Source organism: Akebia trifoliata, chromosome 4 (genome assembly GCF_017979445.1).
Source record: "Akebia trifoliata isolate Shusen 1 chromosome 4, ASM1797944v1, whole genome shotgun sequence".
NCBI lineage: Eukaryota > Viridiplantae > Streptophyta > Magnoliopsida > Ranunculales > Lardizabalaceae > Akebia > Akebia trifoliata.
In genome coordinates, this window is record NC_141378.1 from 19234041 (window position 1) to 19256766 (window position 22726).

The 22726-nt window shown below is 35.8% G+C and overlaps 2 protein-coding genes, 1 long non-coding RNA gene and 1 pseudogene across 4 annotated transcripts; 3 read left to right on the top strand and 1 right to left on the bottom strand.

Annotated features, from left to right (window-relative positions):
* Positions 1-249: 249 nt before the first annotated feature.
* LOC147404334 (uncharacterized) lies at positions 250-3601 on the top strand. The gene is made up of 3 exons (XR_015177734.1): positions 250-2328; positions 2561-2748; positions 2847-3601. It is a non-coding gene; the product is annotated as an uncharacterized LOC147404334 (long non-coding RNA).
* Positions 3602-6513: 2912 nt separating this feature from the next.
* On the top strand, positions 6514-10453 carry LOC147404335 (disease resistance protein RPM1-like). The gene is made up of 3 exons (XM_086437840.1): positions 6514-9616; positions 9806-10007; positions 10139-10453. Exon 1 carries the CDS (start codon positions 6767-6769, stop codon positions 9611-9613), a length of 2847 nt encoding a protein of 948 aa, XP_086293966.1. The 5' UTR covers positions 6514-6766; the 3' UTR covers positions 9614-9616; positions 9806-10007; positions 10139-10453.
* Positions 10454-12253: 1800 nt separating this feature from the next.
* LOC147404336 (putative disease resistance RPP13-like protein 3) lies at positions 12254-16053 on the top strand. 2 transcript variants are annotated; one of them, XM_086440253.1, is made up of 2 exons: positions 12254-15640; positions 15766-16053. In XM_086440253.1, exon 1 carries the CDS (start codon positions 12376-12378, stop codon positions 15220-15222), a length of 2847 nt encoding a protein of 948 aa, XP_086296379.1. In that variant the 5' UTR covers positions 12254-12375; the 3' UTR covers positions 15223-15640; positions 15766-16053. The 2 variants fall into 2 exon arrangements, with proteins under 2 accessions (XP_086296379.1, XP_086296380.1); XM_086440254.1 differs by lacking the exon at positions 15766-16053 and having other exon boundaries at positions 12254-14055; positions 14582-14798.
* Positions 16054-19449: 3396 nt separating this feature from the next.
* On the bottom strand, positions 19450-20797 carry LOC147404337 (glucuronoxylan 4-O-methyltransferase 1 pseudogene; annotated as a pseudogene).
* Positions 20798-22726: the final 1929 nt, after the last annotated feature.

Below are 22726 nucleotides of genomic sequence, written 5' to 3' on the forward strand. Positions count from 1 at the left end.
CTTCTCTTGAAGATTACCCGAAAAGGACCTCAATGCCATATGGTCATCGTCAGGGGTGTCAATGAGCTGGTTCCGGTCCGGTTCCTAAGGAACTTAGGACCATAACCATTAATATTAGTCCGGTTCCAGTTCTTGTCAATTCTGGGTTCGGTTCCAAAATAAATAGAACTGGAACCGGAACCACCAAAAATCACGGGTACCCAAGAATCAAATGTGAAAAAAAGTATTTCAAATCATTATAATAAAAAATTTCCTTCCAAGAAAACTGAAAATGGCTGTAGAAGCTAGATTAAGAGAATTAATCTAGATTCCTTCCAAGAAAACTGGCTCTAGTTTGTGAGATTTGTGCTCTGTTTGAATCTAGATTCCTTCCAAGAAAACTGAAAATGGCTGTAGAAGCTTTAGTGAAGTCTGTTATCTCCAAATTGAAAGACTTGGCAATTGAAGAAGCTGTGGCAGAATGGCGAATCCAATGAGGAGGAATCGGCAACGACATTAAGTTCATCTGTGATGAACTTTCTACGATGAAGGCGGTCATAAGAGATGCAGAGAAGAGAAGAGTGAGAGAAGGGATGGTGAATCAGTAGGTGGCACAAGTGAGAGATGAAGCTTACAAAATTGAAGATGTTCTCGAGGAGTACCAATTTATGATGGAAAGTTCTCTCATCGACCTGGGAGAATCAACTGGTTGTCTAGATATCAAGTTTTGCATTACTTATGTGCTTACTTTCTTCAAGCAGATGGGAACTCGTCATCTATTTCATTCTCATATTGAAATTATCAGGAAGGAGGTTGATGATATCTCTATGAGAAGGCTACGATATGACTTTTGACAACTAGGCACTAGCCCAAGCGTCGAAGACGAAGACGATTATCACAGTGTGTCTAATCCTTTCGTTGAAGAAGATGATATCGTAGGAATTGACAGAGATGTGAACAAGTTACAAGAGTGGCTCCTAAAGAAAGAAAAGGCCAATCCACGAACAATAGTTTCAGTGGTTGGTATGGGAGGATCCAGAAAGACCACTATCATCAAGGAAGTTTATAAGGGCATATTGGGAAGGGAATTTGAATATAAGGCTTGGGTATGTGTGTCCCAAGACTTCCAAGTAAAGGTGATACTGAAACGCATCCTCCAAGAATTTCATGAAAATAGAAAGGAGGTGATTCCTAGTGACGTGGAGACGATGGCATCAAATAAGTTGTGCAAAACCATATACAACTATTTACAAAGTAAAAGGTATGTCCTCGTCCTTGATGATATTTGGGATGTTAATGCTTGGGAGGGAGTTAAATATGCGTTACCATGTGAAACTGGGGGAAAGGTAATAATCACAAGTTGCTTATTAGGTGTAGCTTCTCCGATAGGAGAGACTTGCTATGTTCACCAAGTCAAGCCATTACCCCATGAATTGGCTTGGAGTTTCTTTTGTAAAAGAGCATGCAAGAATGGATCTTGCTTGGATTGTTGTCCACATCATTTGAAGAAAATCGGAAAGGAAATGGTGAAAAGGTGTGGCGGATTGCCACTGGCAATTGACGTAATTGGTGGTCTCATGTTGAAGAAAGGCACAAATGAACTAGAATGGAATGATGTACTTGAAAATCTTGATTGGGAACTAAGTAATAATCAAGATCTTGAAAGGTTAAGTCGGGTCTTATTAACAAGTTACAATTATTTACCTCATGGTCTAATATATTGTTTCTTGTATTGTGGAATGTTTCCGGAAGATTATCAAATCAAGACTTCAAGATTGATTCGTCATCCTGTGTGGGGAAGGGCACTTACCACAATGGACATGCTCTTTGAAATTCCTACAGAAATGTGAATTATGTTATAACAAATTAACGAAAGACCCAGTTAGCAGCCTAGCACATCTACCCAATTTGGAGGTACTTACGCTTGATAAGGCTTACCTGGGTAGGCAGATTGTTTGGGGTGGCACTAGCAGCAATGAGCGACAATTAAATTTTCCAAAACTAAATTTTTTTTGGTATATGGAATCTGTATGAGCTGGAGGAGTTGAGTGAGATAGAGGTGGGGACGATGCCATGCTTACAAACACTTTTATATATGATTGCCCAAAGTTGAAGAAGCTTCCCCGTGGTTTTCAACATCTCAAATCCCTTCATGAATGGAGAATATTCAACATGTCGGAAGATTTCATCAAGAGGTTGCGCAACCATCATGAAGGTGAAATAGTAGAAGGAGAAGGAGAGGACCATTGGATGATCCAACACATTCCTATTGTATTAAATGTGCATTGGTCCAATGGAAAATTGCTCTCTCTAGAAAAAATGAAATTAATTGAAATCAAAAAATGACTGGTAAGTTTCTCTCTTCTCTATACTGGTAAAATAATTTATTAATATCTGAAGCTTTCGTTTTTGTTTTCCTTTCGAAGTGGCATTGCCTGTATACAGATCATTTGCTTGCTTTAAATCACCTTTATTTTTTTTTTACATCAATTATAGATATCACCTATTGCGGATTAAAAAAAATGAAGATTAATTTTGTTTTGTGCCTTTAATTAGTTTTTGTTGTAAATATTTTGTTTAGAAGCTTTCATGTGAAGATGCACTAAGGTCTGCAAAGCAAAGCAGTAAGTGAGAATGAGATCATAAACATGCTTCTGAGGATCTATCATAGCTTTCTCAAGGTGACAAGAGGAAAGAGGACATTAGATTGTCTAGAAATGTTTAGATGGATCATAAGAAGTCTGAGTGCTTAAACATAGTCTTGATCAGGTTGGTACCTTAAATTGTTGTTGAATTTTTTTAAGTATGATGTAATTGTGATCTCAAATGCTTTCCTTGTTTCTGTCTTTTTTCCTCCTAATCTACAGGGTGTTGGTGTCTCATATTCTGCAATCACTAAGGGATGCTACAACATATGTTTCATTTAGCCGTCTAGGGGAATACAATTGCCTTATTTATTTTCGAGATCTTTGTATAAGTGTGTGTAAAACAGAACCTTATGTTATACAAACTGATAATGAGTGTACAAAGTTCCATGGAGCCTTCTAGTAATTCTTGACTTATAACATGTATAGTTGACTCCATATGTAACTCTTTGGTGTGATGATACAATGTATAGTGGTGTTTTATTAGTTTTTATTTATGGGTAGATCCCACATTTGATAGATTAATTTGTTGAGCTATTCCAGAAAACTTACATGTGAAGGCAGATTGGTTGGGATGACACTGGTAGTGAGGGATGGTTAAGTTTTCCTAAACTTAAATACATAGATCATATGCCTCAGCTGAAGGAGTTTGTGTGCAAAAACAAATTTTGACGCTCATTTTCATACATATGTGACTTGAAAAGACCATTTAAAATCATCATATAACTATTAAGTTATATTTTAAAATCATGTTTATTTATTGTTCATCGTGTTGTGTATGTGAACACTCTTGTGAAATTCACTTAGTAATTTGACCAAACACCTATTGGGTATTTAACCAAACACTTTATATGCTATACCTTCCAAGACTTTGTTTAATAATGACAATAAAGGGTAACCCAACTAATAGTAGCAAATGTAAAGAAGATAAACAACCACAAAAAAAAAAAAGAGTAAGAACACAATACTCACAACATGAGATTTTATGTCGTTCACCCAAAGATTATGTCCACGGAGGTATGAGCGTTAGAGCTTGATTTTACTATGAAGAAAACGGACAAATCGATACAAGGACTCCCTTTATCACTTAGATTTACCTTCTTCCAGATCTCAATCTTTCCAAAACTCCCAACCTCTCCTCTCTTGGGTTTCTTTTTTTTTCTACTCTCTTCTTTAGAAGAGACTTAAAGACTTCTAAAAACAAAAGAACAAAATTCTTTTTAGAAGCATGACATAAGTGGTCACTTATATAAGTTACAAGCCCAACCCAAATTATCTTGGATCAACCCAAGAATACACACACTTGAACCGGGCCTAATTGATTTTTGAGCCATACTTCAACACATCGAACATTATACATAACATGCATAACTTGACCGAGTTTTCTATCTGATTGGGGAAGTTTCTCATGGCACTTTTCAATTGGAAACTGACACCTTCAACTGTTAGTAATTGACAGTCTAACATGGTTGGTACATCGCCATTCAACTTTATTTTTGAGTCATATTTCAGTTAAGATCTATCTTAATAAATTAAGCAATGAAATTGCATTTGGTGTTCCTCTTTTTCTGATATTTTGTTCTTCACTTAAATTACATGGTGTTGGTGTTCAGATTCTCTTTCTATGTGAATTTATGGTGGATAATTTGAGCTACTTTTCAGAAGCTTTTTTCTACACATTTTTCTTCTGTAATTTCAAGATTATTGTATAAATGTATGTTGGCTTATAACAGGATTTTTATTACACAAACTCATAATGTGGGAGCATCTCTATTATTTTAGAATTATAGCATACGTAGTCATCATCTCCTTTTGTAACTATTTCATTTGGAGGTACTGTGCATTAGTGCTTGATTTAATTTGTTTTTGGTTATGGAGATTTTCCATTTCTAGTTTGTACAATTTTTCATAAGAACTATGATTAGGCAATGGTTTTTTTATTCTGTTCAATTTTAATTTAAGATTTTTTTCCATTTCATAAGAAATCCAAGATTAGATTTATGTTATGAAAATGACATTAATGAAGAGGGCGTTATGATTATTTGTGACATTAGATCTATTTTCACATAAGAAAATCCTCTCTTTTGTTAGGAACTGTTAAAAAACGAAAAAGCAAAGATAAGAGAAATCAACCAAACACAAGTATATATGTGGTTCGGCTGTGTGCCTATGTCAAGTATATATGTGGTTCGGCTGTGTGCCTATGTCCATGGATCAGAACAAGAACAATCACTATTTTCTCTCAAGTTTTACAGGCCTAGAGATCTCTATTTATAAAGCCGGGAGTTGCAAAAACGCATTTATCTCCCCAATACAGAAACCCTCGAAAAATAGAAAACCTTTAAATTATTTCTCTTGTTTTGTCCTAGTTAATTCAAGGATATATCATTAGAAAGAAGACAATGATCTTCATCCCTCTTGTTTTTCTCAAGGCGCATGTTTATAAGGTCTTAACAATTTAGTGGAAGACCTAACATAGAGATACTGCAGCTAGGTATTTAGGTTTACTTGATTGGGATGCCATTATCAATGGGAGAAGACTAAGATCAAGAGATTCTGTAGGCACATCAAAATTTTCTTATAACACACCAATCCTTTGAAATTAGGTGGCTGTTTATAGGGAATTTTCCCAAAACGTGTGCAACTTATGTCCAAATTCCAGTTTTGGTACATTTTTCATTTTTATTCCCAAAACATGCATTTTGAGTGAATTCGTCACTTTTATAATCAGTGAATTTGCTGATATATCTATGAATTCGTAGGTATTAAAAGTGACGAACTCATGTGTTCGTAGGTTATAAATATGACGAATTCATGTTTTGGGAATTAAAAGGAACAGCGTACCAAACTCGGAATTTCGTCATATTCAGCACATGAAATGGAGATTTGCCAGTTTATATGTAGATTTTTGTGTTATAAGTAAAAGTTGGTGTATTAATAGAAGTTCTCTTAAGATTTCCAATCCTTCGCACAATTCTCTTCTTTTTCTACTTGAAGTGGAATTACTTCTATAAATATCAATTGGTGTTCTGTAAATCATCATTTTTTTGTTGATAATAAATATCAGCTATCTTAGATAAGAGAAGAGAGATTAATTTTATGAGTTGTGCTGGAGTAACATTGAAATTGACGACGTTTAGGACATTGGTGTGCACAGAACCATAGAAGCTTCTCACTTGTATCTCGATGAACAGCATCTATGGTTCTCTAGACACATCCATGTCAGCAATGTCTGAAACGATGTCAATTTCAATGCTACTTCAGCACTTTCCTAATTTTATTTAGAGTTGTGTTGGAGTAACATTGAAATTTACATCGATTCTAACATTCTTATGAGGTGAACGAGTGAAAAGCGTCTATGGTTATGTGTGCACCATCCCATCAGAATGTACAATCGATGCACATTTTTATGTTACTTCGGCATTATCATTTTATTTATGCTCTTAATTAGTTTTTGAGTAAAGCGGGTAAACCTCATCTTGCATAAGATTTTAATTATGAACTTAAATAAGCGCCATTAGTTAAGTTTGAAAACTCTTTTTTTCTAAAAAATCAAAAAGTTTTCCAAAACTACTCGCGAAAAACAACAATTATGTCTCTAAAAGAAAATACCCTCTGTTGAAAATGGATCTTTAGTCACTTAAAAAAAAAAATAATAATTCTTATTCTATCAACTCATAAACATTTTATCATTTGGAATAGTTTTGTAGTATATGGAATTTACCACTAAAATCATTACTTAAGCTATTCAAATTAACAACATTACCAAATTAATTTATTGCAAGTTTGCAAAAACTTGAAAGAAATTTATTTGTGAGCAAATTTTTAAAAATGAGGTCACTTGATTAGGAAACTTCAACAAGAAGAAGATAGTAATTAGATTAATTTTATAGAACAATTAGAATCACTCGGTGATGAGGCATATGTTTTTGTACCATTGAGAGATTAGGAATGAAGTAGGATTGAAGTAAGAATATATACTTATATCTTTTTCTTTTCTTTAATGAGGGTTTGTCCTTTGAAGGTTACTTTGCTGTGAAAACATGAAAGAATAAAGAATAAGAGATTGAAGAACATTAATGTATTGTAGCTGAGATTTGAGTTCTGTTTGAATCAATTCTTACATCCAAAAGAGAATTGAAATGGCAGAAGTTTTAGTATCATCTGTTACCTCTAAAATAACAGATTTGGTTATTGAAAAAATTGTCAAAGAATTCCTCCTCCAACGTGGAATTGGTGACGACATTAAGTTCATCCGTGATGAACTTTCGACCATGAAGGCCTTCCTTAAAGATGCAGAGAAGAGAAGAGTGAGAGAAGAAATGGTGAATCAGTGGGTGGTACAAGTGCAAAATGAAGCTTACAAAGTTGAAGATGTTCTTGAGGAATTCCTATTTCGAACGAAAAGTCCTCCAGAGTACTCGAGAAGACTAGCAGCTAGTAATTGTCTACATGTCAACTTCTGTAATTTCTCTATACATCGGTTCTTCAAGCAAATAGGAGCTCGCCGTCAATTTCATTCTCAGATTGAAATCATCAGGAAAGAGATCAATGATATTTCTAGAAGAAGCTTGCAATACAACCTTCGAGGAGAACAGGGAACTAATTCAAGCCTCGAAGAAGATGAAGAAACAAGAGGAGGAGATCACGGTGTGTCTGATCCTTTCGTTGAAGAAGATGATATCGTTGGGATTGATAAAGATGTGAAGAAGTTACGGAAATGGCTGCTACAGAAAGAAGAGGCGCATAAGCGATCAATAGTTTCAGTGGTTGGTATGGGTGGATCTGGAAAGACGACACTCGTGAAGAAAGTTTACAAGAGTGTATTGGGAGGGGAATTTGAATGTAATGCTTGGGTATCTGTGTCCCAAGATTTCCAGATAAAGGTGTTGCTGAAACGAATGATCCGAGAATATCATGAAAGTAGGAAGGAGGCAATTCCAAGTGACATGGAGACAATGGCACTGGACAAGTTGCGTGGAACAATGTACAGCTATTTGCAAACAAAGAGGTATGTCCTTGTCTTTGATGATATTTGGAATCTTAATGCTTGGGAAGGAGTAAAACATGCATTACCATGTGAAAGTGGCGGTAGGGTCATCTTCACGACCCGCATATCGGATGTAGCTTCTCCAATAGGAGAGATTTGCTATGTTCTCCAAGTTAAGCCATTATCCCATGAATTGGCTTGGAGTCTCTTTTGTAGAAAGGCATTTAAGAATGGTCATCTTTCGGGTTGTTGTCCGACGCACTTGAAAAACATTGGGGAGGAAATGGTTAAAAGGTGTGGTGGTTTGCCTCTTGCACTTGCTGTCATTGGTGGTCTAATGTCAAAAAAAGAAATGAATGAATTAGAATGGAATGACATACTTGAAAATCTCGATTGGGAACTGAGTAATAATCACGATCTTGAAAGGCTTAGTCGAGTGTTGTTAACAAGCTATAATAATTTACCTCATAATCTAAAATATTGTTTCTTGTATTGTGGAATGTTTCCGGAAGATTATCGAATTAAGACATCAAGATTGATCCGTTTATGGGTGGCCGAAGGTTTTATAGAGGATCATCCTCGGAAAACACCAGAGGAGGTTGCACATGGATACCTTGTTCAGCTCATTGGAAGGAACATGTTGCAAGCTGATAACAAGACTTTAAATATTGGTCTAGTAGCTTGTAGAATACACGACCTCATGCGTGACATTGCCATTCATGTAATTAAAAAGGAAGAATTTGGTGAAGTTTTCACAAAACAAAGTGATTCCAGAACTGTCGAGGGGCAACGTCGCGTAACAATTCTGAACAGTTCAGAAAACTTTCCATCGAACTCATTTGGTGTAAGAACCCGCTTCTTTCTAACATTTTCTATTGACAAGTTTTTGTCAATGACTCGGCTTCAAATGGTAATGAAGAGCATCAAATGGTTGCGGGTGTTGGATTTATCAGGATCAAACATCAAACATTTGCCAAGCAATGTGGTTCAGTTGATTCACTTGCGCTATTTAAGTGTGAGGGGAACACAGGTGAATGAATTACCAGCTTCATTACATAAGCTACAAAACTTACAGACTTTAGATGCTCGTGAAACAAAGGTGGAAAGCTCGCTAATGTATCCACAATTACGGCATCTTCTCTTTAGTTATAGGGGAAATGTTCATTTACGATTGTCCACATTAGGAAGCAGCTCAAGTAACTTGCAAACACTAGGTTGGGTGAACATCGATGAAAGCTCAATAAGTCAACTTTGTCACTTAACCCAGCTCCGGAAATTACTTGTCAAAGGAGTAGAAGAAGAACATTGCTTAAAGCTTTGTGCTGCCGTTGAGAAGATGCATCACCTTCGCACTTTGTCAATATGCAAAGAATATGGTAATGAGCAAATCCTTGATTTGGAAACCAATATGTCAGCAACTCCCCTCCATCTTGAGAAATTAAATTTAGAAGGGGCTATGAAGGAAGGACACCTACCGCAGTGGACATGTTCTCTAAAATGCCTAAGGAAATGTCTATTAGTAGGTAACAATTTAATGGAAGACCCAGTTAGCACCCTGGCACATCTACCCAATTTGGAGGTACTTATGCTAGGGAATGCGTACTTGGGAAGGCAAATTGGTTGGGGTGGCATTAGCAGCAATGAGGGACGATTAAATTTTCCAAAACTAAATTTTTTTGGTATAGATTCCTTGCTTGAGCTGGAGGAGTTGAGTGAGATAGAGGAGGGGATGATGCCATGCTTGCAATCACTTTGTATAATCAATTGCCCAAAGTTGAAAAAGCTTCCCAATGGCTTTCAACATCTCAAGTCCCTTCTTGAATTGAGAGTACAAGACATGCCTGAAGACTTCGTCAAATGGTTGCGCCACCATCGTGAAGGTGAAATAGTAGAAGGAGAAGGAGAGGACCGTTGGATGATCCAACACATTCCTTTGGTTTTAAATGTGCACTTTTCCGATGGAAAATTGGTCCTTCAGGATGCATTAATCCAAAATTGACTGGTAAGCTTCTCTAAAGTTTTTCTTTTTAATTGGTATTGCCTTTATAAATAGTAATTCCTAAGCTTTAATTCTCTCTTTTATTACCAATTATAAATATTAGCAATTCAGATAAAGAAAATAAGAGATTAAAATTCTATTTGTTCTGGCCTTAATTAAATAGTTTTTTTGTGGTAAATATTTTGTTGGAAGCTTTTCAAGAGAAGAAACTCTAGCTAAAGTTTGCAAAGCAAAGTAGTTAGTGAGAAATGAGAATGAGCTCATAAAGATGCTTCTGAGGATCTATCATAGCTTGCAAAAGGTGATAAGAGGAAACGGGACATTAAACAGTTTACAGAAATGATTGAATCATAAGAAGTCCAAAAGCCTATACATATATGGTTGTCTTAATCAGGTTGGTGTGTGCCTTAAATTATTATTGAATTTGTTTAAACATGACATAATTGTATATGTTCTCAAACACTTTCTGCCTTCTTTCCTATTAACCTACAGAGTGTTGATGTAACATATTCTCTATCCGTGCAGATGTTTTTTGGATTATACGTGCTGTGTTCTAATGTTCGAGAAATTTCCCTAAAAAGCTCCATTATCATTATTTTTCCTTATCATCAAGGGGTACTACCACAGGTTTTAAGCAAATATGATTGCCTTTTTTATTTTTGAGATCTTTGTGTAAGCGTGTGTATAAACAGAACCTTATGTTATAGATACTAATTAATAATATGTGTGCTCAGTTCCATGCATGTGAGCCTTCTAGTGCCTTATAGTTGGCTCCATGTGTAACTCTTTGGTGTGGTAATACTCTGGTATATGTATTGGTGCTTGATGAGTTTTTATTTTTGGGTTGGTCTCACATTTGATAGATCAATGGGTCAGTGGATTTGGATTCCACTCCTACACCATGTGAAGTGGATAAGAATTTCAATCTCTCTTTGATTTTTGGGAAATTTACCAAAATGTGATCAACTTTTGATGAAATTTCGGTTCTAGCTTACTGTTCATCTGAATTCCCAAAACGTGAAGACTGAGATCACAGGTTCGCTACTTTTAGCGAGATCGTCACTAAATAAACCAGTGGGATTGTCACTTTGGAGAAGAAAAAACAGCCAGATTGTCACTTCTTACTTCATTCACCCTCTGATTTTTTAATTTGATATAGAGGTGTTCTAAATTTCCCCTTTTTTTTTTCTTCTCCCGTTTTATACAAAAACAAAAAAGATGGATTCAGGTAAGAAGTTAAAAATGGCGACTTAATTGACCTTAGATTCTCCAAAGCTATGTTTCAAAAGTGAAGAAATAGATTCAGCATTGCTTGATGTGACTGGAAATCGACGAAAAATAAGACATTTGGTGGCATTGGATGCTTGTTTGCCCCTCTGCATACAAGCATTTTTGTTCCCAAAAATCATTTATAATGTTATCAAGTTCACGAAAAAAAAAAAAAAAGTTTTTGATCCGATTGCTCATCATTCACTAAAATGATTTGGTTATTCCTCTCTCCCCAAAGATAAAGAAAATTGTTACTATCTTGATCCTTTTCCCCCTTAAGGTCTAAGACTACAAACTGTCAAACAATAATCAGATTAAGGAAGGAATACAAACACATTAACAATTATTGTAGAATTGTTATTAATTTTAATGTTTGCTTCTTACCATTACATTGAAAGTTGACCCATTGATAATTTCAACAATTTTGTATTTATTATTTAAGCTAAATTTTTATATTTAATTATAGAATATCTTAATTGATGTTATGACTTGATCAACACTTACCTCTCTCTTAATTTAATACATATAATCGGCGTGGTTGAGATAATTAATTAATTTAAAATTTATTTTTTTCTCCAGCCTGCCAGCCCATACCTTCACGTGGTTGTGCCTATGTTGTATTTGACCAGAATGGGTCCATAAAGGTGTGGGTGAAGAAGAACATTATGTGCATCATGGGTTTGTTGGGTAGCGTTGAAAAAATATGCCAGTGATGCATCACATGAACATTTTGTGATTCCAATCATTCTGATTTAAGTGTGATGAGAAATACTTAAATCTAGGGTGCTTTAGGACAAGAGATTAAAAAAATTCTCAAATCAATGGTTAGAGATCTTTTCACCATGTAAGGCCAGCCAGTGGTGTCGTCAAACATGATTTCAAAACTCGTCCAAGACCGAGACGTATTGTCGAAGCCGTCTCGGTATCAGGCATGAATGAGACGGACGGACAAGTCAATTTTTCGAACGAGATTTAATACCTCACGTTCATTTTTTTAAATTTTTGGACGAGATGTCTCAAATGTATCGAAAAATTCATTCGAGACGACTCGGTATCTAGCATGGATGAGACGAGGCACGAAACTGAGTTTTAAAACCATGGAGTCAAATCATTTGTATTAAATTTGACTTGACTTTAGGTGCTAAAATTTGTTTCAACCAACATGTCCCCATTTAGATTCATATTTAATCTTTTTCAGAAAAAAAAAAATAGCTTAAAACGATGGAGCATCTGTTGGTGGTATCGCCCAAGGATCCTCATAATATAAAAATTACTAATATGATAGTGGCCGGCAATATTATTTTATTTAACGGCTAAGATCACTTAATGAGCCAGATTTTGGCACCATTGAAGGAAATAATGTATTTTTTGATCATTTTCCTTTGCTTGACAAAGGGAAGAACTAAGAGAGTGGTCTCAGCTGCATTGCAGAGCAAAGTATTGTAAAAGGGATTTGTTCTCCGTTTGAATCTACATACGAAGTCAACTGGAAAATGGCAGCAGAAGTTTTACTCTCAGTTGTTCTCACCAAATTAACAGACTTGGTTATCGAAAACATTGTTGCTGAATTTCGCAGCCAAGGAGAAGGAATTGGTGATGATATTAGGTTCATACGTGATGAACTCTGTACAATGAAGGCCTTTCTAAGGGATGCAGAGAAGAGAAGGGTGAGAGATGAGGTGGTGAATCAGTGGGTGGCACAAGTGAGAGATGAAGCCTACAAAGTTGAAGATGTTCTCGAGGAATTCCTATTTAGAATGACAAGTCCTTTGAAATACTCTGGAAGACTAACAGCTAGTAATTGTCTACACATCAAGTTTTGCTTCTTCAAGCAGATGGGAGCTCAAAAACAATTTCATTCTCAGATTGAAATCATCAGGAAGGAGATCGATGATATCTCTAGAAGAAGCCTGCAGTACAACCTTCAAGGAGCACAAGGAAGTAATTCAAGTATCGAAGAAGTTGAAGAAACAAGGGGGGGAGATCATGGCGTTTCTAATCCTTTTGTCGAAGAAGATGATATTCTTGGGATTGATAAAGATGTCACAAAGTTACGGGAGTGGTTGCTAAAAGAAAAAGAGGTGCATCGACGGTTAATAGTTTCTGTTGTTGGTATGGGTGGATCTGGGAAAACAACACTCGTGAAGAAAGTTTACAAGAGCATATTGGGAGGGGAGTTTGAATGTAACGCTTGGGTATCCGTGTCCCAAGATTTCCAAGTAAAGCTGTTGCTGAAAGGAATGGTCCGAGAATTTCATGAAAGTAGGAGTGAGGCAATTCCTAGTGATGTGGAGACAATGGCATTGGACAAGTTGCGTGAAACGATGTACAACTATTTGCAAGGGAAGAGGTATGTCCTCGTCCTTGATGATATTTGGGATGTTAATGCTTGGGAAGCTATTAAATATGCATTACCGCATGAAAGTGGTGGTAGGGTTATCTTCACAACCCGCATATTGGATGTAGCTTCTCCAATAGGAGAGACTTGCTATGTTCACCAAGTTGAGCCATTATCCTATGAGTTGGCTTGGAGTCTTTTCTGTAAGAAGGCATTTAAAAATGATGATCATTTGGGTCGTTGTCCGGGGCACTTGAAACAAATTGGAGAGGAAATGGTTAAAAGGTGCGTTGGTTTGCCTCTTGCAGTTGTTGTAATTGCAGGTCTCATGTCAAAAAAAGAAATGAATGAATTAGAATGGAATGGCATACTTGAGAATCTCGATTGGGAACTGAGTAATAATCACGATCTTGAAAGACTTAGTCGAGTGTTGTTAACAAGCTATAATTATTTACCCCATTACCTAAAATATTGTTTCTTGTATTGTGGAATGTTTCCCGAAGATTATCGAATCAAGACATCAAGATTGATCCGTTTGTGGGTGGCAGAAGGTTTTATAGAGGATCATCCTCGAAAAACACTGGAGGAGGTTGCACATGAGTACCTCATTCAGCTCATAGATAGGAGCATGTTGCAAGCTGTTAACGAGCCAATCACCATTGGTCTAGTAGGTTGTAGAATGCACGACCTCATGCGTGATATTGCCATTCACGTAATTAAGAAGGAACAATTTGGTAAGGTTTTCACAAAGCAAAGCAATTCCAGAATCATCGAGGGGCAACGTCGCATAACAATTCAGAGCAGTTCGTATAGCATTCCATCAAACGCATTTAGTGTAAAAACTCGCTCCTTTCTAACATTTTCTGATGACAATTTTTTGCCGTTGACTTTGTTTCAAATGGTATTCAAGAGCCTCAAATGGTTGCGGGTGCTAGATTTGTCGGGAACAAACATCGAACATTTGCCAAGTAAGGTGGTTCACTTGATTCACTTGCGCTATTTAAGTGTGAGGGGAACACTGGTGAATAAAATTCCTTCTTCATTGCGTAAGTTATACAACTTGCAAACTTTAGATGCTCGTGAAACAGAGGTGGAAAGCTCGCTAATGTATCCACAATTACGGCATCTTCTCTTTAGTTATGCAGGAAATGTTCATTTACGATTGTCTACATTGGGAAGCAGCTCAAGTAACTTGCAAACACTAGGTTGGGTTATTATCGATGAAAGCTCAATAAGTCAACTTCGTCACTTAACCCAGCTCCGGAAATTACTTCTCAAAGGAGTCCAAGAAGAATATTGTGTAAAGCTTTTTGCTGCCGTTGGAAAGATGCATAACCTTCGTATTTTGTCTTTATCAACAGGTCCAATCACTGCTCATGAGAAAATACTCGATTTGGAAACCAATATATCAGCAGCTCCCCTCCATCTTGAGAAATTAATTTTACAAGGGGCTATGAAGGAAGGGCACCTACCGCAGTGGACGTGTTCTCTAAAATGCCTAAGGAAATGTGTATTAATGCAGAACAATTTAATAGAAGACCCAGTTAGCACCCTGGCGCATCTACCGAATTTGGAGGTAATCATACTAGATGAGAATTCGTACTTGGGAAGGCAGGTTGGCTGGGGTGGCTCTAGCAATGAGGGACGATTAAATTTTCCAAAACTAAAATTTTTTGGTATAGGTCCCTTGCTTGGGCTGGAGGAGTTGAGTGAAATAGAGGAAGGGATGATGCCATGCTTGGAAACATTTGTTATGATAGATTGCCCAAAGTTGAAGAAGCTTCCTCGTGGCTTTCAACATCTCAAGTCCCTTCTTGAATTGAGAATAATGAACATGCCGGAAGACTTCATCAAAAGGTTGCACCCCCATCGTGAAGGTGAAATAGTAGAAGGAGAAGGAGAAGGAGAGGACCATTGGATGATCCAACACATTCCTTTCGTTTTAAATCAGCAATTGTCCAATGGAAAATTGGTAACTAAGGAAAACATCAACAAAAATTAATAGAATGCCAAAATGACTGGTAAGTTTCTCTCCAAGGTTTTTTCCCCTTTCTTTTTGAATTGACATTGCCTATATAAATATTAATTGCTAAGTTTTAAGTCTTTCTTTTGTCATCAATTATAAATATTAGCAATTCAGATAAAGAAAATAACAGATTAATTCTATTTGTGCCGGCCTTAATTAGTTTTTTTGTGGTAAATATTTTGTTGAAAGGTTTCAAGAGAAGAAACTCTAGCTAAAGTTTGCAAAGCATAGTATTGATTGAGAAATGAGAATGAAGTCATAAAGATCCTTCTGAGGATCTATCATAGATTTCAAAAGGTGATAAGAAGAAGAAAGGGGACATTGAACAGTTTACAGTTATGAATATTGGATCATAATAAAGTCCAAATGCCTAAACAGATATAGTCTTGATCAGGTTGGTGCCTTAAATTGTTGTTGAATTTGTTTAAAGATATGACATAATTGTGTTCTCAAATGCTTTCTGTCTTCTTTCCTAATAACCTACAGAGTGTTGATGTTACATATTCTCTATCTGTGCAGATGTTTTTTGGATTATACGTGCTGTGTTCCAACATTAGAGAAATTTCCCTAAAAAGCTCCATTATTATTAATTTTCCTAATCATCAAGGGATACTATATACCACAGGTTTTATTTTGGCATCAAAGCAAATATGATTGCCTTTTTTATTTTTGAGATCTTTGTGTGTGTGCATAACAGAACCTTATGTTATAGATACTAAAAATGTGTGTGCATAGTTCCATGGAGCCTTCTAGTAGCTCTCGATTTGTAGCGTATATATATAGTTAGCTCCATATGTAACTCTTTGGTGTGGTAATGCACTGTATATATATATATATATATATTGGTGCTTGATGAGTTTTTATTTGTGGGTTGATCTTACATTTGATGGATCAATAGGTCCATGGATTTGGATTCCACTACTACACCATGTGATGATTCTCCTACTTAAAGTACAATCATCAGGTTAAAGTACAGACTATATCTCGTAGGTTTAAAGTGACAATCTCGCTTGTTTCAAGTGACTATCTCGTAGGTTCGCTACTTTTAGCGAGATTGTCATTATATAAACCGGGGGGATTATCACTTTAAACCTGCGACATCTTCACTTGAAAAACCTGTGATCTCGCACGTTCATGTTTTGGAAGATTGTAATTTACCTTCTGATTTTATTTTGCCCTTCCAAAATAAGAGAAGCTTTAACAAAAGAGAAGAGAAGAGAAGAGAGAGAGAGAGATCTGACCAACTTAGATGCATGATTTTAGCATAAAACTGGTAATGCCACAAAAGGAGGAAATGATACATGGAAAAAAGAAAAAGGAAAAAAAGAGTGGTGCTGGGGTGTCACTGGATTTACTGAGATTCTCACAATTCTGACGTGGAGGTGCACACATAACCGTAGATGGTTTTTACTCGTAAATACCCCAGCATTAGTGTAAGTAAAAGTTTGTGTCACACTAGAAACTCACAAAAAGAATTGGTAAAGATGATAAGGGTTTTTTTCTTTCTTTTTCTTTTTCTTTTATTCTTTTACTATCAAGGCATAAGTAAAGGCTAAACAACGTTGGTTTCAAACATAGCCTTGCTTGGTATGCTGCAAAATCATTTGCAAATGCAAAAAAAAATTAGAAAATCAATTTTTTAGGGGTTTTTACCCTTCAACATCAAATTTTACTTTCTTCATCATTCAAATCTCAAGAACAAGATAGGATTTTTAGGGAGGTTGAAGATAATGGGTTTTGGTAATAACCCCCCTCCCACAAAAAAAAAAAACAAAAAAACTAAAACTAAAACTAAAAAAAGTTGTGTCGCCAATCTTTTTCCTATTTTTCTTTGAAATATTCTAAAATTTATTGCAATTAACCAAGTTGGACCCCCTACTGAATAATTATGAATCCGAACTTTGTTACTATGGTTTAAAATATAGTTTTAAAAGTTGTCGAGTCGACTTATAAGATTTTGAGATGACTTGTCCCCTATGGAGTCAATTTTGTAAATCATTGAGTTAGCTAACCCACTCATCAATTTGGCCAGACTATTTATAAATTTTTATGGATATAATAAAAAATAAGTATTATAATTTATTTAAAATATTAAAAACTGCTCAATCTGGAGAAGGTTGAGCTATGCAAGGACACTTGCATGGGAAGGTAGATTGGTTGGAATGGCACTTTCAGTGAGGGATGACACTTAACTTTTCCTAAACTTAGTTTTTTATACATAGATCATGTGCCTCAGCTGGAAGAGTTAAGTGAGAAGGTGTAATGCCAAGCCTACAATATCTCTTAATAGTTGAATGTACGAAATTGAAGAAACATCCATTTGGTTTTCAATGTCTCAAATCTCTTTATTGCTTGAGAATTACAAACATGCTTGAAAATTTCATCCAGAGTCCGGTCGTGAAGGTGACTGATGGGTAATTGGTTACTTGTGAAATCATCGACAAAAATAATTGAACCCCAAGTAATTTTCTCTATTCTATGTCGACAACCCTAATAAACTACCCTAAATATTGTTTGTCAAGTATGATTATGGTCCCAACCGAGCTCCTTCAAATACATTAGCACCGTGTCCTATCTAGTAACTGATTATGCTAAAGGAAAATGAATGAAGAAGTAAATTATTGCGGGCATGCGACATCAATGTATTTGAAGGAATTCGCTTGGTTTTTAACATCGCTCCTTAGGAGTAGAAAATCTGAATTCTTTCCAATCTCCTTCTTAGTTCATCCACCCTCCCATTTCTTATTTAATATTGAGGTGTCCTCATTTTCCCCTGTTTTTTCTTATAACAACTCGTTTTTTTAGAAGAATGTATGTTTAAATTGAGGCTTCAAGTGTATCAAAAATATAAAAATGATATGGATAATAGTTACAATAATATTTTAAGTGAAGATAAAATTCAAGGTTTCAAGCTTGAGAATGAAAGAGAGTGCATTTTGGTCATCTTATCAGTTTTTCATTAGAACTATTAGAAAATAAAATGAAAGAAATATAAAAGGATTTTTAAAAACTGAAGATTGGGGTGTTTATGTCTCTTAATGTTAGTCTCACATGGAGGACCAAGGTATTATAGATATCAATATGAAATGTTTACACCAATTTATGATTTTTCAAAGTTGTAGGTAAAACTAATTAGCTATTAGAGATTAATATGATTTTTTTTTTTTTTTTACTTTAATCTACTTCATGTTATTAAACTGAATTAAATGTCATGTCAATCATACCTAGGTTTTGAATATTTGAATTGGACCGAGAATTTATGTCGAGTTGGATTCGAAGTTCAGGTTGTGACAATTATTGTATGAAATATAACAATAAAATTGTATTACTAATTAAATTTTCTTAATAATAGGATTTAAAAAGGTTTTATTGGGCTTGGAATCATTAGATTGGAATAAAAAGTGTCCTTGATAAATGTTGATAGCAAGAGTCGATCATTTAAAATGTAAAACAATTAGTAATGATAGTATTAAGTGTATAGAGTTTTGATGGAAGATGTTGCACATAGGCAACGATAAGGTAAAAGTGGAGACTAACATGATTAAGGGTCTGTATACAAAGTAACAATGATATTTTGATTATGCTAGTAAGTGAGATCATCTTCAAAATGAGGAATAAAGAAGAGCTTAGAATTGAAAGGTATTGAATGAGTTCGAACAAAAATATTAGGTAGATTTATTTTTCTTTAATTTAATTATACAAATAAAAAAAATGATATATGGTAAACTTGTTTTAATTTTCTTTTTTAAAATATTTTTGGATAATATCATATGATCTCATGATTGATGCATTATGTTGTTGAGATCAATGTTATGTTTGATGAATGTTGAAGTTGATGTTTGGGGCAAGACTATGGTCCATGTGCAAAGGTATCTAATGAGAAATATAGGGCAGATGTCCTTGGGTGTAACCCTAAAATCCCTCGAGGAAGATCCCATGCTTTGCGATGGAGAGCCTGACTAAGCTAGTGTAAAAATCGATGACCAGAGCTCGACCAAGTTGGTGTGAAAATTGGTGATGAGAGGTGGACCAAGTTAATGTGAAAATCGATGATGATAACAACGTCAAGTTGGTGTGCAAATTGAACCATTGCATGTGGTATATCATATAATTACTTCATATTATTCTTTAGAATCATATGCATTTTATACAGTTGTTCATAATTATATACGATATTCATAGTGAAATTCATAATACTAAAAATAGAGAAACACCAAATTAAGAATTTAACACCAAGGTAAAAACATCCAATTTATGAAAAAATAATAATAAAAATAGAGCGGAAAATTTCAATAAAAAAAGGGGGAAAAAATAACAAACAGAGTACCCACCCAAATGCCTTCAAGTGGACGAAATCATGGGAAGAAACCCAAAAGTACCCTCACTCAGGACAATAAGGCTTACCCAAACTGGCCCTATGACTTGGAATAGTGAAGTGCCTTAACCTACCCTCTTGAGTCCTCATATACCCTTCACACAAAAAAGCCTTAGAAAACTTGTCCTCCACAACTCTATCCACATCATGCACAAACACATCAGTTTCCCCATCTTCTCTATTCCTTGCCATCATTCCAGCTGTATATATAGCACTCATCCTCCCTGGTGCATCTTCATGGTACCCTGTTGGTGCATCAACCATGATCAAATCCCACTTTGTCTCATACACCTCATTAGGTACACCCTTCAATGCAAGTGAACATTTGGAAAATCGAGGATCACCCACAACCCTACAATCCTCTCCCTTGCCAATCTTCATCAGATCTTCTGCTTGGTTTACCTTGCTATCATACACCACATGGTAAGATAATAACGTGGGGAACCTCTCACTGATTTGATCTATCCATGATTTGTCTTCCTCTAGAAAAACTGTACGGCCACCATGATTTAGAGTTCTCCACATGAGGCTATCATGACCAAGTCCAAAGACTAAGAAGTTGCATGGGGACTTATTTTCTAGGACTTGAGCTGTTACTGAGATTTCTTTGAGTGTTTGTTGTGGTGTGATGTCTGAAGTTGTGTAGTGGATGAGTGCTTGTGTGATGGAAGGTGGGATCTTAGTGCAAGTAGGTGTGGAGAGAGGCAGAGGTGGGCAAGCTGTTGATGATGTCGATGGTTCTTCCACGGGTGTTGATGCTTTTGATGACTGGCTTTGTGGGTTTTGTTGGGCAGATGATGAAAATGTTGATCTTAGGACCAAGAGGAGGAGACATGCAAGGAGGAAACAAAGAAGGAGAAGCTTAAGATTGAGAGGGTATTGGGTTTTTGACCTCATGGTTACAAATGGGGTTTGAAGGTTTGAGCTGTTTTTTGAGGTTATAACTTTGCTTGGGTTGAGAGAAGGAGAGAGAGAATTGGAGAAAAGTCAATAGTTTGGGTTTTGGTTTGATTGGTGTTGATGAGTTAAGGAAGATAGTGTTGGAGAGAAGTTTGGGGTTGAATTTTAGGTCATATTTTAGTAGTCTTATTGAAGAAAGTAGGGTAGCTTGAAGAGGAAGGAGAGTCTTGGAAGTATTCATTGCTTTGGTTGTTTTATTGGATTCTTGAAGTTGCAGCAAAGGAGCGGTTAGATAGTTGATGAAGACGACATGGGAGCTACTAGTGATTTTGGTGGAAGTGGTTAGGTACTATGTAGATGTAGATGTAGATGATAGTTTTGCTGTCTCCAGTGTACAGAAAATTTGACGTCTTTCCATATAAAATTGACATATGGATCCAAGTACAAGCCTACGATTAATCCAACAGCTAGGAATCACTTTTCATGCTGACTTGTAAGGTCCAGGTGTATGTGTGGCACACGTGTATGATGTTACTACCACTGATTGGTTCACTAGAATGCATCTGAGAAAATATTGAGATCATCTTGGTGGGACCCGTCAAAAGGTGGGTCCTGGGCTGGGACCATCTCTGATATCTTTTAGATCTACGTCAATGGTTTATTAAATAACTAAATAAATATCCCACTTTAAAAGTTGATAATTTGAACTTTAATCGATCATGATTCATGAGGATTCGTGGATAATTTTGTATGGATCAGGTGCAGGGCAGGTTTCCTTAGAACATGATAGTTGGCATGGTAGGTATGAATAACAAATCTTGACGTTTCAGGAACATCAACCAAAAGGAAAAAAGAATAATTGAGAGTTGCACTGATCCCAAGGCATACTGAGGATGAAACACCCTACACTCATCCAATTTATCTATGTATACTTTTTTTTATTTATAATTATAGTTATAATTTTTTAAGTGATATATATTTGTTATGGTATAATGATTGGAATGAAATGGATATATGAATTTTAATTATATAGGTATATTTTTACAAATGAATATTTTTCATAAGTTTAATTTTTTTTAAAAATTCTATCGAAATTATTTGAAAGAAATCTATATCGTAATTAAATTTTGAAGATCTTAAATCGGGAGCATAGACACAATAGGTGCCAACTAGTTTAGTTGGTAAAATCTTTTGGTGATGATATCATAGACTTGGGTTTAATTCTCGCGGGCACCAAGTTATTGAATTCATTGAAAACATGTTTGCCACCCGTAGAAAAAAAAAAAAAACAAAAAACAAAACAAAACAAGAGGTCTAATCTGATTATTAGTACGAACTCCAAAGTATATGTTATCTTTAAATCCATATGGCTGCACAAGAGAGAATTAAGTACTTAGAGAGGGACTGTGGCCCGCACACCAACTCTTCATGGTAGGACTGGGACTTAATTTAGCTTGCATTGAGAATTAAGGAGTTTAGACAAATGAGAATTGAGTGCATGGAAATGGACTGGGGCACAACAAAACTCTTCATGGGCAAGGTTATAGGCCATAATTTTGCTTACATTGAGCTGCCCATTGATAACCCTAGATCAAGCACATGTAAATTATTTTGAATCAAACAAAGGTGACTCCTTGGGAGCACAAAGGGTATCAATGGTTGAAATCAAAGACATTGATCAACAAATCCAAAGTTATGATACTTGCACTGATACCAAAAGACGATCAAGATCATGTTGTAGACACCCTGAACTTGTTTGGGCAGTCCTAAAGGCATTTTTAGGAGCTTACCATGACCCAAATTTCCAAAATAAAGAGTCGAGGAGCCGGCGAGAAAGTACGTATGTTTTACAATAAAACAAAGTATGAATGCCTTAAAAGGAGGATCAATTCCTTGGCGCTTGGAAACATGGTTGCATAGGATCAAAATTGTTCTCTCTTTGATAACTTGGGAGGTGCAGCATGGAGTCCAACTTTGAAGCAGGCAGCCCATTTCAAAATTTGAAGGAACCCTTCTTGACATATACAAGACACATGGCGTTTTGAATTTATTTCACCCCTTACAATTCTGCCAAAATTTGAAATACCTCCTTGGAAATGCCTCGTGTAGTCCAATGGAAAGGGTTTCTTCAAAATTTTGAAGCGGGCTGCCCGCTTCAAAGGATTTTCCTTCAGCATGCTTGGAGAGAGAAGAATGCCATAGCTG